General features: G+C 45.3%; 1 protein-coding gene across 1 annotated transcript in view; it reads left to right on the forward strand.

The window, feature by feature from the left end:
• Positions 1-10,075, forward strand: part of LOC100735668 (core histone macro-H2A.2) — a 45,655-nt gene extending 35,580 nt beyond the window's left edge. The window contains exons 7-9 of the mRNA XM_003473707.5: positions 5,548-5,637; positions 7,737-7,911; positions 9,293-10,075. Coding sequence (XP_003473755.1) covers positions 5,548-5,637; positions 7,737-7,911; positions 9,293-9,458 — 431 coding nt within the window. The 3' untranslated portion in view covers positions 9,459-10,075. The remainder of the gene's footprint in view (positions 1-5,547; positions 5,638-7,736; positions 7,912-9,292) is intronic.
• Positions 10,076-11,404: the final 1,329 nt, after the last annotated feature.

Here is an 11,404-nt window from a genome sequence, read left to right on the forward strand (position 1 = left end):
ACAAAATACTCAAATACCCAAAGTTACAAGAGGAAAGATTTATTTGGCTCACAGTTTGTAGTGTTTTGAGTCTGTAATTGACTGGTTTCAAGGCAGAGTGGCTTGGCAGGGGTCATCACAGAGGAGAACAGTTTGTGGTACCCACAAGATAGCAAAAGCAATAAGCCTCTTTCTGTTCCTTATATTATATGGAAGCTACCTGTCTTAAGGCAGATGTAGCACTCACACTTTAAATCCCAGCATTAGACCATGAGTCAGTCACAAACTCTAGATTCAGTCACTTCTAAAAAGCACCCCCCCATGACTGCTTGAGGCTGAGGAGGTGCAAATCATAACACTCTGCATCTAGTCCCCCAAAGACTCGTGTACATTCGTTTATACAAAAGGCATTTAATCCATCTCCAAGAGCTTCCAAAGTCCTAACGTGTTCAGCATTGCTGAAAAGGCCAAGTCCCAAGTCTCCTCTGAGATTCAAGGCAAACTTTTAGCTGTCAGCCTCTGTACAAATGAGAAGGTAGTTAAACACTTCCGACATTTAATAGCACATACTGACATTTCTATTCCCAAAGTTACATACATGGGGATCCAAAGAAGTTGTCCAAAGCAAGTCCAAAATACAACAGGGCAAGCATTCAATGCTGCAGTTCCATGTCCAATATCCAAAGCAATCTGTGACAAGGGGTGAAATCCAAAGGATTTGGATGGCTCTGTCTCTATGACACTATCTGTGGTTGTAGCTCCCATTGGCTTTCTTTTTGGGCCCATTATGCTCCCTCTTTGCAGTTTTCCTCAGATGACCCATGTTCCTGGCTTCTATAAATTTTGAAGTCTCCATTGCACCTTTGGCTTCACACATTGCTGCCCTCTTAGGGGCACACTGCCTGGCCTCCCAATCCTTCTTCTAAAATCTGGGTGAAAGCCTTCCTGACCCCACAACTCTTCCATTCTGAATACATCTAAAACTAGCACCACATGGATGATACCAAGATGATACTCTGCTGCAAGCTAGAGCAGTATCCAGGCTTCCCTCTCTATTGTCTATAAGGGTTGAGTCCCTGAATCACTGAGCACTCTGGATCCAATTCTAAGGTCAAATTCACTAGGCCACTGCTGTTCTGAGACATGGTGCTCAGGGATTCTCTTCTCAAAGCAAAGTCTTTCACTTTTGCAATTTTGGCTGCAGAGGGTGAAGCCCTGCTGCTCTATCTTTGCAGTTCACAGTTTTACTGGAGCTTTTTTTATGACCAACTCACAACATTTTAAATCATTCTGCTGGACTCTTTCTCTTGATTCTCAACATAGATCTGGCTAAAAACTCCCTCCCCAACAGTAGCCCTGCTGCTGCTTCAAATGTAACTACTTTGAAATTCTTTCTGCAAGATTAATTAGTCTGTCACTTCAGTCTCAGTCTCAGGCAAAGTCTCTAAACATGAGCCAAATGTAGACAAACATTCTGCCAAAGCATAATACACATCATCTGGAGTCCAGCAGCCAATGCACTCCTTCTCAGAAGTAACCTCCTGAGCTTTCTGGTCTTTTGAGCTCTAAATGGAGCCTGTTATAAGTACAGTGTAAGTAGGATGTTCCAGTGTTGCTTGTTCAGCCAGCATCTCTAAACCTTTCCAAACTCTTCCCACAGGCCATTCTTAAAGGCTCCTGAACAATGTGGTCAGGTATTGTCACAGCAATGACCCCACTCCTGGTACCAAATTCTATTTTAGTTACTTTTCTCTTGTTGCTAAGTCGAAATACTGAATGCCCAAAGTCAAGGGAGAGAAGATTTATTTGGCTTATGGTTTGTAGCAGTTTCAATCTGTAATTGGCTAACTTCAAGGCAGGGTGATTTGGCAGATGATCATCACAGAGAATAGTTCATGGCACCCACAAGATAGCAAAAGCAATAAGGGAGAGAGAAAGAAGCCTCTTTCTCTCCCATATATTGTATGAAGACTACTTGTTCTGGACTGGATGTAGCACTCACATCCTCAACCCCAGCATAGCACCTCTGAAAAGCCCAACCCCATGACTAGATGAGGCTCTGAGGAGAGATGTAGACACAAATCATAACGAGAGGTTCTGAGGGATGACAGTTACAGAAACACAGGCCTTCCCTTGCACATTAACAGACAGGAACAATTTCTTTTTTAGCCTGTACAAGCACCAGCCTTGCTCTCCCCACAGAGGAAGGGCTCCCCCTAGGCCCAAAATCCCTTCAGACGTATTCTACCTTCTCCCAAGTTGCCAGGTTCCTGTTTTATATAAGTATGATAAAAAATATAGCAAAGTTTCCGTTTAAAATATTACAGTAAAAGACCCACTGCCATCAAGCACTCCCTCCAAAAAAATATTCCTCCTCATTTCAAATACACTTATTCCCTTGTTCTTGACATTTTCTGAAGCAGTTCTGGAAGTCTTTCTGCAATTTTGCTGTGATGGCTCCCTTGATGTCCTGAATTCACTCAATGCATTTATCTTTCATGGTCATTTTGACTTTGGGGAAGAAACAGAAGAACAAGTTGCCTAATCTAGTGAATAAGGTAGATGAGGACACACCACATTGTTTTTTGAGCCTCTTGCTGTGCTGGGTGGCACTCAGGAGCATCAGTCACTATACTGTTAAGCACACCTTGTAAAGAACTGAAAGAGGATTTCCAGAACTGCCAGAAAATGGCAAGAATAACGGAATAAGTGTGTTCAAAGCAAGATGGAGTATTTTTAGGAGGATTCATGGCAATGCATCTCTTACTGTAGTAAAGTTTTTATTTAAATTCCATATTTTCGTTCAGCCCATGTACCTTGTTATGGTATTTTCATTTTATATCAGAAAAGCAATAAAGATACTTGTCTTTTTTAAGTAGCAGCATGATAGGATAGAGTACTGCTAGTGGAGCAAGAATTCAAACTCAGATCCCACTGATGTATTCTAAAGGCACCTTTATGGGGACCTTGGGAGGAGACATGGTGAAAAGAACAGGTTCTGAGGCTTCCTGGTCTGTGTCCTGACTTTGAAAAATCACTTCTTCACCGAGTGATTGTGGGAAGTTTTCTTAACCTCTCTGAACCTGCTTCCCATCTGTATAGTTGAGGGTAGCAACAACACTTGTCTCATAGGGATTCTGTGGAGATTAAAACAGTGATATATGGATGAGGGCTTAGTACTGTGTGGGCTCAATGACATCTGATAATTGATAGCCTGTCTGACTGTTGCTACATTGGTGGGAGACCCTCCTGTCATGACTCTCTTCTCCACCAGGATGCAAGCCAATCATTCCACGCAGATAAGGCTTTGATTTATTATTATTATTATTATTATTATTATTATTATTATTATATTGGTACTGGGGATTGAACTCACAACCTTGTGCTTGTCAGGGAGGCACTTATGCCATTGAGCTAAATCCCCAGCCCTGATTTATTATTTTGAAACATTATTATGGCTGGAAGTATAGCTCAGTGGTGTTCATCTCATTGCCTAACATGCATGAGGTTCCCAGTTCAGAAATTAATTAATATTTAATTAATTAAAGCTAAGGAGCTATAAGGGTGGCTTAGTGGTACCGCATGTGCTTAGCATGCAGGAGACCCTAGGTTCAATCCATTCCCAGGAACCTCCAAAATAATTCTTACAAAAAAAGTTCACGTACATGTACTCACTAAAAAAGCAGAAAAATATAATGAAACCTGACACAACCAAATGTGATAATCACTTGTAACTGGTGATTGTTTTTCAGCTCTTCCCCCTCCATGTGCTTCCAGACAAAATAAAAGATAGGGACTGTTTCTTAACAGTACAAACACGACATCATAATCACGCCTTTGTTTATGTCTTTAATTTTTTGGTTTTTTGGCACCAGGAATTGAACTCAGGACCTCATGCTTGCTAGGTGGCACTGTGTTGCTGAACTAAATCCCCAGCTCAATCACCAATCACACCTTTAAAAATATAACTTCATCAACAAATGGCCCCAGCATTCAAATTCCAATTGCATCATAAATGCTGCTTTTTTAAAAGTTTATTTCATTTAGGATCCAAATAAACCCACACTGCAATAGGCTGATAAGTTTCTTATCCTAGAAGCTCTCTCTCTCTCTCTCTCTCTCTCTCTCTCTCTCTCTCTGTCTCTCTCAGAATTGGTAGTTGGATGCAAAGGCTTCATAGGATTCATTTTCAAGAAATTTTGGGCCGTGGTATAGCTCAATGCTAGAAAACTTGCCTAGCACACTGAATCTCGGGGTTTGATAGCCAGCACAAGATTCCTTGGTAGTGACATAGTGTTTTTGCACTAGGCGGCACGTGATACCTGATCATCAGTCTTTGTGTGCAGATATCGATGCCCTCATACTCGAATCCTAGCATTCCTTCATTCTTCCTGGGAAGACTTCCATAGAGAAGAGCTTCTTCATCAGCTTCCCACACTGCTTTATCCTTTGAAGTCTTAAGTCAAGATAGTGAACCCCCCTTGCTGCGCCCTTGGCTCCATGTGGGCCCTGACCTGGACGCAGGGTTCAGCACTTTCACCTATTCCTCTCCTCAGCATGAACTCCTACCGGCGTCAGCTACTCGGCCTTTTCCAGACCTCCAGACCCAGCAGATAACACTGGCCAGGAGTCTGGTGCCAGAGGGGAGACTCAGGCACTCGACATGGCCGGTGATCATCATTTCCCAGTTGTGCCACTGAAACTGAAGCACACTCAGGAAATGTTTCTTACCCAGCCAAAAGGACAGTGACTTCAAGACTAGACATTTGTCCTAAATGAACTGCGTGATGTATCATGGTTGTTCAAAAATACTTAAGTGCAGCCAGGCATGTGATAAACACCTGTAATCTCAGCACTTGGGAGGCTAAGGCAGGATCGTTGCAAGTTTGAGACCAGTCTGGGCTACAAAATGAGCTCAAGGCCAGCCTGAACTACATAGCAAGACCCCGTCTCAAAAAGACAAAAAAAAAAAAAAAAAAACCTTGAGTGCCTCAGTATGGAGAAAGAAAACTCTGTCACCCATGGAATACCCTGGATACTAGTAATAGTAGTAGCAATAATATAAGCTGAATAGCCTTTATCTGAAATGCTTTGAGCCATAAAGGTTTCCAGTTTTGGAGTTTTTCAGATTATGTTATATTTGCATAGACATGACGAGATATCTTGGAGAGGGAATCCAAATTGAAATACAATACCTATTTCACATGTATCTTATCCACAAATCTGAACGTCATTTCACACTGTGTCTTAAGCACACATGAGTTTGACTCTGACCCAGCAGTCACTTGAGAGCAGGTGTGGAATTTTCCATGTTGGTGCTCAAAAAGTTTTGGGTTTCAGAGTCTCCGATCAGGGATGCTCAGTCTGTAATAATAACCAATAGAGAGAGAGAGCTGAAACCTGGCGCAGACATTGAGATCACCAAATGCACCAGAAGATGAGAACTGAGGGGGGCACCTCATCTCCCACCTGGTGCAGTAGTCATCGCAGCCTGGACAGATCCCGTGCCATCCGAGACATGTGGGAGCAGGGCAGGAGGACAACTGCATGGCTTTTTGCTGTTTGCAGGTAAAGCCTTGGAAAAGGCTGGAGGCAAAGAGTTCTTGGAAACAGTAAAGGAGCTTCGCAAATCCCAAGGCCCTTTAGAAGTTGCTGAAGGTAAGTGTGGGATGGGCCCTGTCCCCAGCATACCTCACCTTATTCTTTTCTGGGTTTGTTTGGTTTTTTTTTCTTGAGACAGGGTCCAGGTTGGCCTTGAACTTGCAGCAATCCTCCTGTCTTAGCTTCCTGGAATGCCGGGATTTCCAGGCGTGGGCCACCATGCCCAGCCCCATTTATTCTTACCTTCTCCAGAGTCCCCAGCCTCACTCACCATTTTTAATATACAGATGATCACTTTCATCATGGGCACCTTACGCATGTACACGATTTATCTCCATTCTTTACCCCCGATCCTTTATCCTCCCTTCAATCCTTCTTCCCCTCATTTACAAAAGTTTGTTTCCATTTTTCCTTCTTTTCTCATCTTTTTTTTTTCCCTTCATTTTCTCCTCTCTCCCTTCCCCCAGTGCTCCTTCCCAACTGAGCATTTTTGTCCTATTTTATAATACCTAGTATACATGCTGGTTCTTATTTACACTTTCAGTTTCTCACACCAGAAAAACAATGTGGTATTTAGATGTGTGTTCAGTTTGTTTCACTTAAGAGTATGGTCTCAAGTTCCATCCATTTACCTATTAAAAAAATAAAAGGTACATTGCCATTTATCCCCTCAAAGTGCTCCTTATTATCCTATCATTCTTACCACTTTCTTCCTTTTTCTTCATTCTTATTTTGAAGTTCACTTTATTAAAAAAATTTTGGGTGACTTTTTTTTGAGACATTCTTCCATGTAGTTCAGGCTGGCCTTGAACTCACTGTGTAGCCCAGGCTGGCCTCAAGCTCATGGCGATCCTCCTGTCTCAGCCTTGCAAGTGCTGGAAACAAGTAGGCACCACCGTGCCCGGCTCTTGCTACTTTCTGAAGCAGCTCTGGAAGTCCTCTTTACAAGGTGTGATCAAAATGACAGTGAACACTGCCACTGAGCGCTAGACAGCAAGCACACAGCAAGACGGGTTGTCATGCACCTAATTGATGGGATCTGGCACCGGGCAACTCTGCTCTTCCCCAAAGTCAAGGTGACCACATAAGGTCATTGTTTTTGAATCGCTTCAGAACATTGAGGCAGTCACAACAGCACAAAGAGGACTTCCAGAACTGTTCCAGAAAGTGACCACAAGGATGGGGTAAGTGTGTACGAAGTGAGAGGGAATGTTCTGAGAGGGATTAATGGCAATGTGACTTTTACTGTAACAAATTTTTAAAATTTAAACATTCACTGTAATTTTCGATCTCTCCTTATAAATCAGCCAGTAGTGTGAAGAGCCGGACTCTCCAGCACACAATAGTATTATTCAGGGCCTTTGGCAAAATTACTTTTTTTTTTTAATCTATTTTATTCGTAGATAAAAAAAAAGAAGTAAAAAAAGAAGAAGAAAAAAATTGCAACAAAATTTTAAAGCACGTCAATCAGGGGGTAACAATGGTATATACCTTGGCAAAATTACTTAATCAGTGGTCCAAACCCTGGTTGTCTGCACAACAGACCCCAGGCTACCAGGTATCCTTGTTCAAGCCAAACATGAACTGGACTTTGACTGCTTGTGGACAATAGAGTCCACCTACATGGCTGTGTCTTACCCCCACCCTCGATGGTATCATGTGAACAGGCTCACTGAAGTTTGATTAGATTCAGCACCTTCTGAGCACTGAGAAGACAAGGGGTTTACAGCCTAACCTGCGTGGCTTGAGAGTCCCCTGAACTTAATCTCCAATTTCCAAACTTTATCCTCCAAACAAGTACAATCGCCTGACACCATGATGTCACTAGGAAACATTTCCTGTAGACTAGGTGAACATTGCTTTTTTAGTTTGTAGGGAATGAACCCAGGGCCTTCACACTGAGCTACATTCCTGACCCCTTCCCTCTATTTTTGAGGCAGGGTCTCTACACTAAAGACACGAAGTTGCCCAGGTTGGGCCCAATCATATGATCCCTCATCTCAGCCTTCCAGAGTGCTGGGATTACAGGCCTGAGCCTGTGTCAAATAAGTCTTTCAATCCAACCCACACAGCTCTAGACACCACCCCTCCATCCTTCTTGGGTTTAAGGTAAGACCTGGGAAATGACTTGCAGTCTGTCTCCCACCCATGTCCAGCTGCTGTCAGCCAATCCAGTGGACTCGCTGCTAAATTTGTCATCCACTGTCACATCCCCCAGTGGGGCTCTGACAAATGTGAAGAACAGCTTGAAGAGACCATCAAAAACTGCCTGTCGGCAGCTGAAGACAAGAAGCTGAAGTCTGTCGCCTTCCCACCGTTCCCCAGTGGCAGGTAGGACAGGGTCCTCTCAATGGGTTCTTTGTTCCTGGGCACCAGCCATTCCAACCTGCTCACCTTTGCTGTGCCCAACCAAGGGCTGTCAAGCATGATAGCCAGGTGACAGGGCAAGCACCCCAGTTTCCCACCTTCCACCCCATACAGATGGTCCCCTGGGCCATGGTGGCTGCTCTGCATTGCTGGGGCCAGCTCTGCTGCCTCCTTTGTGTCAGGGCCCCGAGGAATAGAGGCAAGATGGCCTGGTAATGTTTGAGAACCTGTGTTCAAAACACACACACACATACACACAGAGCTGTCCATGTCTAGACTACATTTGAAAACTCCATGCTGAGGCCTTGCTCCACCAAGTGTGGTCAATGGACCAGCAGCAACACGGCTTGGGCAGAGTGTGGACTCCCAGCATACTCTCCAAGACCTTCTGCTTCAGAGTCCACAGTGGGACAGTGGCATCAGGAGGTAGAGGCTTGAGGAACACACCCGGAGTGGTCACGAGCTGCCTACAGGCTTGCTTATGAGGGGCTGGCTCCGCAGCACGGGTCTGACCCTGGGAAGGCTGAGAGAGAGCTAATGGCCAGTCCTGCTGGAATCATCTCCACACAGCAAGCAGCACTGGCTGTCTACAGTCCAGGCCCAGAAGCACAGTGGAACAGTCTCCATCGGCGAGAGCCCAGGCTTGTGCCCCATCCCGGGGAACTCAGCAGGCTACTGTGGCTGTGTCCTAGAGGCTGGTGGTCAGCACTGTCAAGCCCCTGCCCAGAGCTGCGGCTCAGATTACATTGGCAGGTCTCTGTAAGTTAATGAGGGAAATACTAGATACATGAAAAGGAGTTTTGAAGGTGACCTTTGAGCCTACATTTTTGCCCTTATTAAACAATCTAGTTAGCATGTAAAGCAATTTTGAAGGAGCTAATAAAACCTGTATTTGGATGTTTGTTTTGCTGTACTATGGATTCAAGGTCCTTCATACTGAACCTTTTTGTTTTAATTCTGAGTCTAAGATGCCCAGGCTGGAGTAAAACTTGCAATCCTCCTGCCTCAGCCTCATTGGTACAAGTGTTACAGGCCTACACCACCATGCCTGGCCCTCTGTTTGCTTTTTGATGACCAGGTTTAGTGAATCCTGAATTGTTAGAGCTTTTATAGCCCAGTTCTACTGGATTCAGGTGATAGACTCCAATACAGAGCACTCCTCACCCATCAGCTCTGACTTTGCTAAAATCATCCCATGTAAGCCATGTCCTTGCCGCAGGCTGGCCCTTGGAGAGATGATGCTGGACCAGCCTCTGCACACAGTGAGGCCACAGATATGACCCTTCTGGGCCCAGTAGGTCTCAGGGACCAAAATGACATGGGCTTTCCTTTTGCTTTGGCACAGAAACTGCTTTCCCAAACAGACGGCTGCCCAGGTGACCCTCAAGGCAATCTCAGCCCACTTCGACGACTCCAACACATCGTCCCTGAAGAACGTGTACTTCCTGCTCTTCGACAGTGAAAGCATCGGCATCTACGTGCAGGAGATGGCCAAGCTGGACACCAAGTAGCCGAGCTCCAGCAGGGATGCAGGAGCAACAACACGTCACAAGAGTGGGGTTTTATTTTTTAAAAGGAGCGTAGAAGGGTGACGGCAGGGGAGCAGAGGGCAGCTGAGGGGGACGTGGGCAGCAGAGGCAGCCAGCGCAGGTCCTGCCCACGGCACGCGCCCCTGCCTTTTCTATTCTCCCTACTGAGGGCCTCAGTCCACACTTAACCAGGTCTCCACCAGGGGTTTTTTCCATGTCTTTTCTTCGTGTTTTAGAACTTTTTTTAAAAACAAAATCAGACCTCGTTTTAGATTTATAGCATTGACTTTTACACACACTCAAAAAAAATCCTTTTAAGATTCTTAAATCTTTTGTTCCTCCTTTTCCAAGGGAAGAGAGTGTGCGGGTGACTTGGGTTTGTGGGCTGCCTATGTTCCATGGTGGGGAAAAGACAGGAAAGACGTCTCACTGGTGCTTTTCTCTTGTTTCCGTGTCCCCTTCTGCCCCGAGTCCCTGACCCCTGTATCTGTAACGACTCCTAAAATGTTTTTGCTTTGGGCTTATTTTGGTTTGGTTTCATTTTGTTTTTTAAAGAAAATGAAAGAAAAAAAATAAAAGATCCAGTGTCTTTCTTATAATGTGTTCTTTTATTGCAACATTTACTCCTGTTTAGAAAACTAAGAGCCCAGTGGATGGAAGCTTTTGCAGTGTTCTAAGTCAATAGCACCAGGCCTGTCATGAACAGGCTGAGATTCCCACTGTGCCATGCCACAGGACCAAAGCCTTGGACCAAGGTACAGCGGGGTTACCAGCTGGGAGACCCAGCGAAGTGGAACACACCCTGGGTGACCGCATAAATAGGGACAGACTGAGAACCCGAGAGGCAGGAGTCTGAAGGACTCTGCTTCAGTTCCCAAAGGCCATCATCAAAAAGGAGCAGGAAGGAGCAGGTCAGGAAGTCAGACCTGAATTTACTCAGATGAATTCAGCAACCCCTTCTGCTGTGAACATTTAATTGAGGTGTGTCCAAAATAGACACCTCCACTCTGGAAGACCTCTCTACATGGAGGAGTCACTGACACATCTTACCACAGTCAGCAGACAGGCTGCCACACCGCTGGGCCTATAGAGAGTAAATCTGGGGCTAGCCAAGAAACCAGAAGCACAAAACAAAGTCCTTCAGCATCAGCTGGATTTTGTCACTTACAACATCCCCCATGCCAGTAACCTGGCAATACCTGCGAATCTCCTGCAGAAACCCGTCTGCTCCCTGGAGGCTGACTGCCCAGATGGCATCCTACCAGGCTGCACATCTCTGCTGCCTTTCCTGAAACATCCTCAAGAGGGAAGGCCAGGCCATGGCCTCAGCCCTGTCAGCTCCGGAAAGCTCGCTATTGGACTAGCTGGGAGGGAAACTGTATACAGTAACTTTCGTCTTAAAAGTACCTATGGTATATAGTTAGGGTCTAAAAATGGAAATAGAGGAAGGTTTGTGAAGGTTAAAGAGTATAGAGACTGCCTAGATGTGGTGGCATGCACCTGTAATCCCAGGCACTTGAGAGGTTCAGCCGAGAGGACCCCTGGAATTCAAGGCCAAGCTGAGTAACATGGTGAGACCCTGTCTCAGAGGAAAAAGAGAGACAGAGACTATAATCCAGGGAGTTTAAAGTGAGGCTCCTGTTAACAAGCTGCTCATTGCATGACATGTGGACTTCCTGACCCCGATGTGATGGGAAAGGTGTGGAGTGCAGACCCTCTCTCCTTGGCTGCCCTGCTCAGCTGGCCTCACACTGCAGGTTGTCCTTTGGCACTCACAGATGGGATGGCTGCCACCAGACCCAGCACTCTCCCTACTGAGAGTTTGGATCACCACATCCAAGCCCCCTCCCCAACACACATACACAGGCTACACATGCAAATCCCACAGGAGCTGGAGTACAGAAGGCTGCCCAGGCCCTCCTCCCAAG

Source organism: Cavia porcellus, unplaced genomic scaffold (genome assembly GCF_034190915.1).
Source record: "Cavia porcellus strain 051 isolate PalLab524CR breed Dunkin Hartley unplaced genomic scaffold, mCavPor4.1 scaffold_28, whole genome shotgun sequence".
Lineage (NCBI taxonomy): Eukaryota > Metazoa > Chordata > Mammalia > Rodentia > Caviidae > Cavia > Cavia porcellus.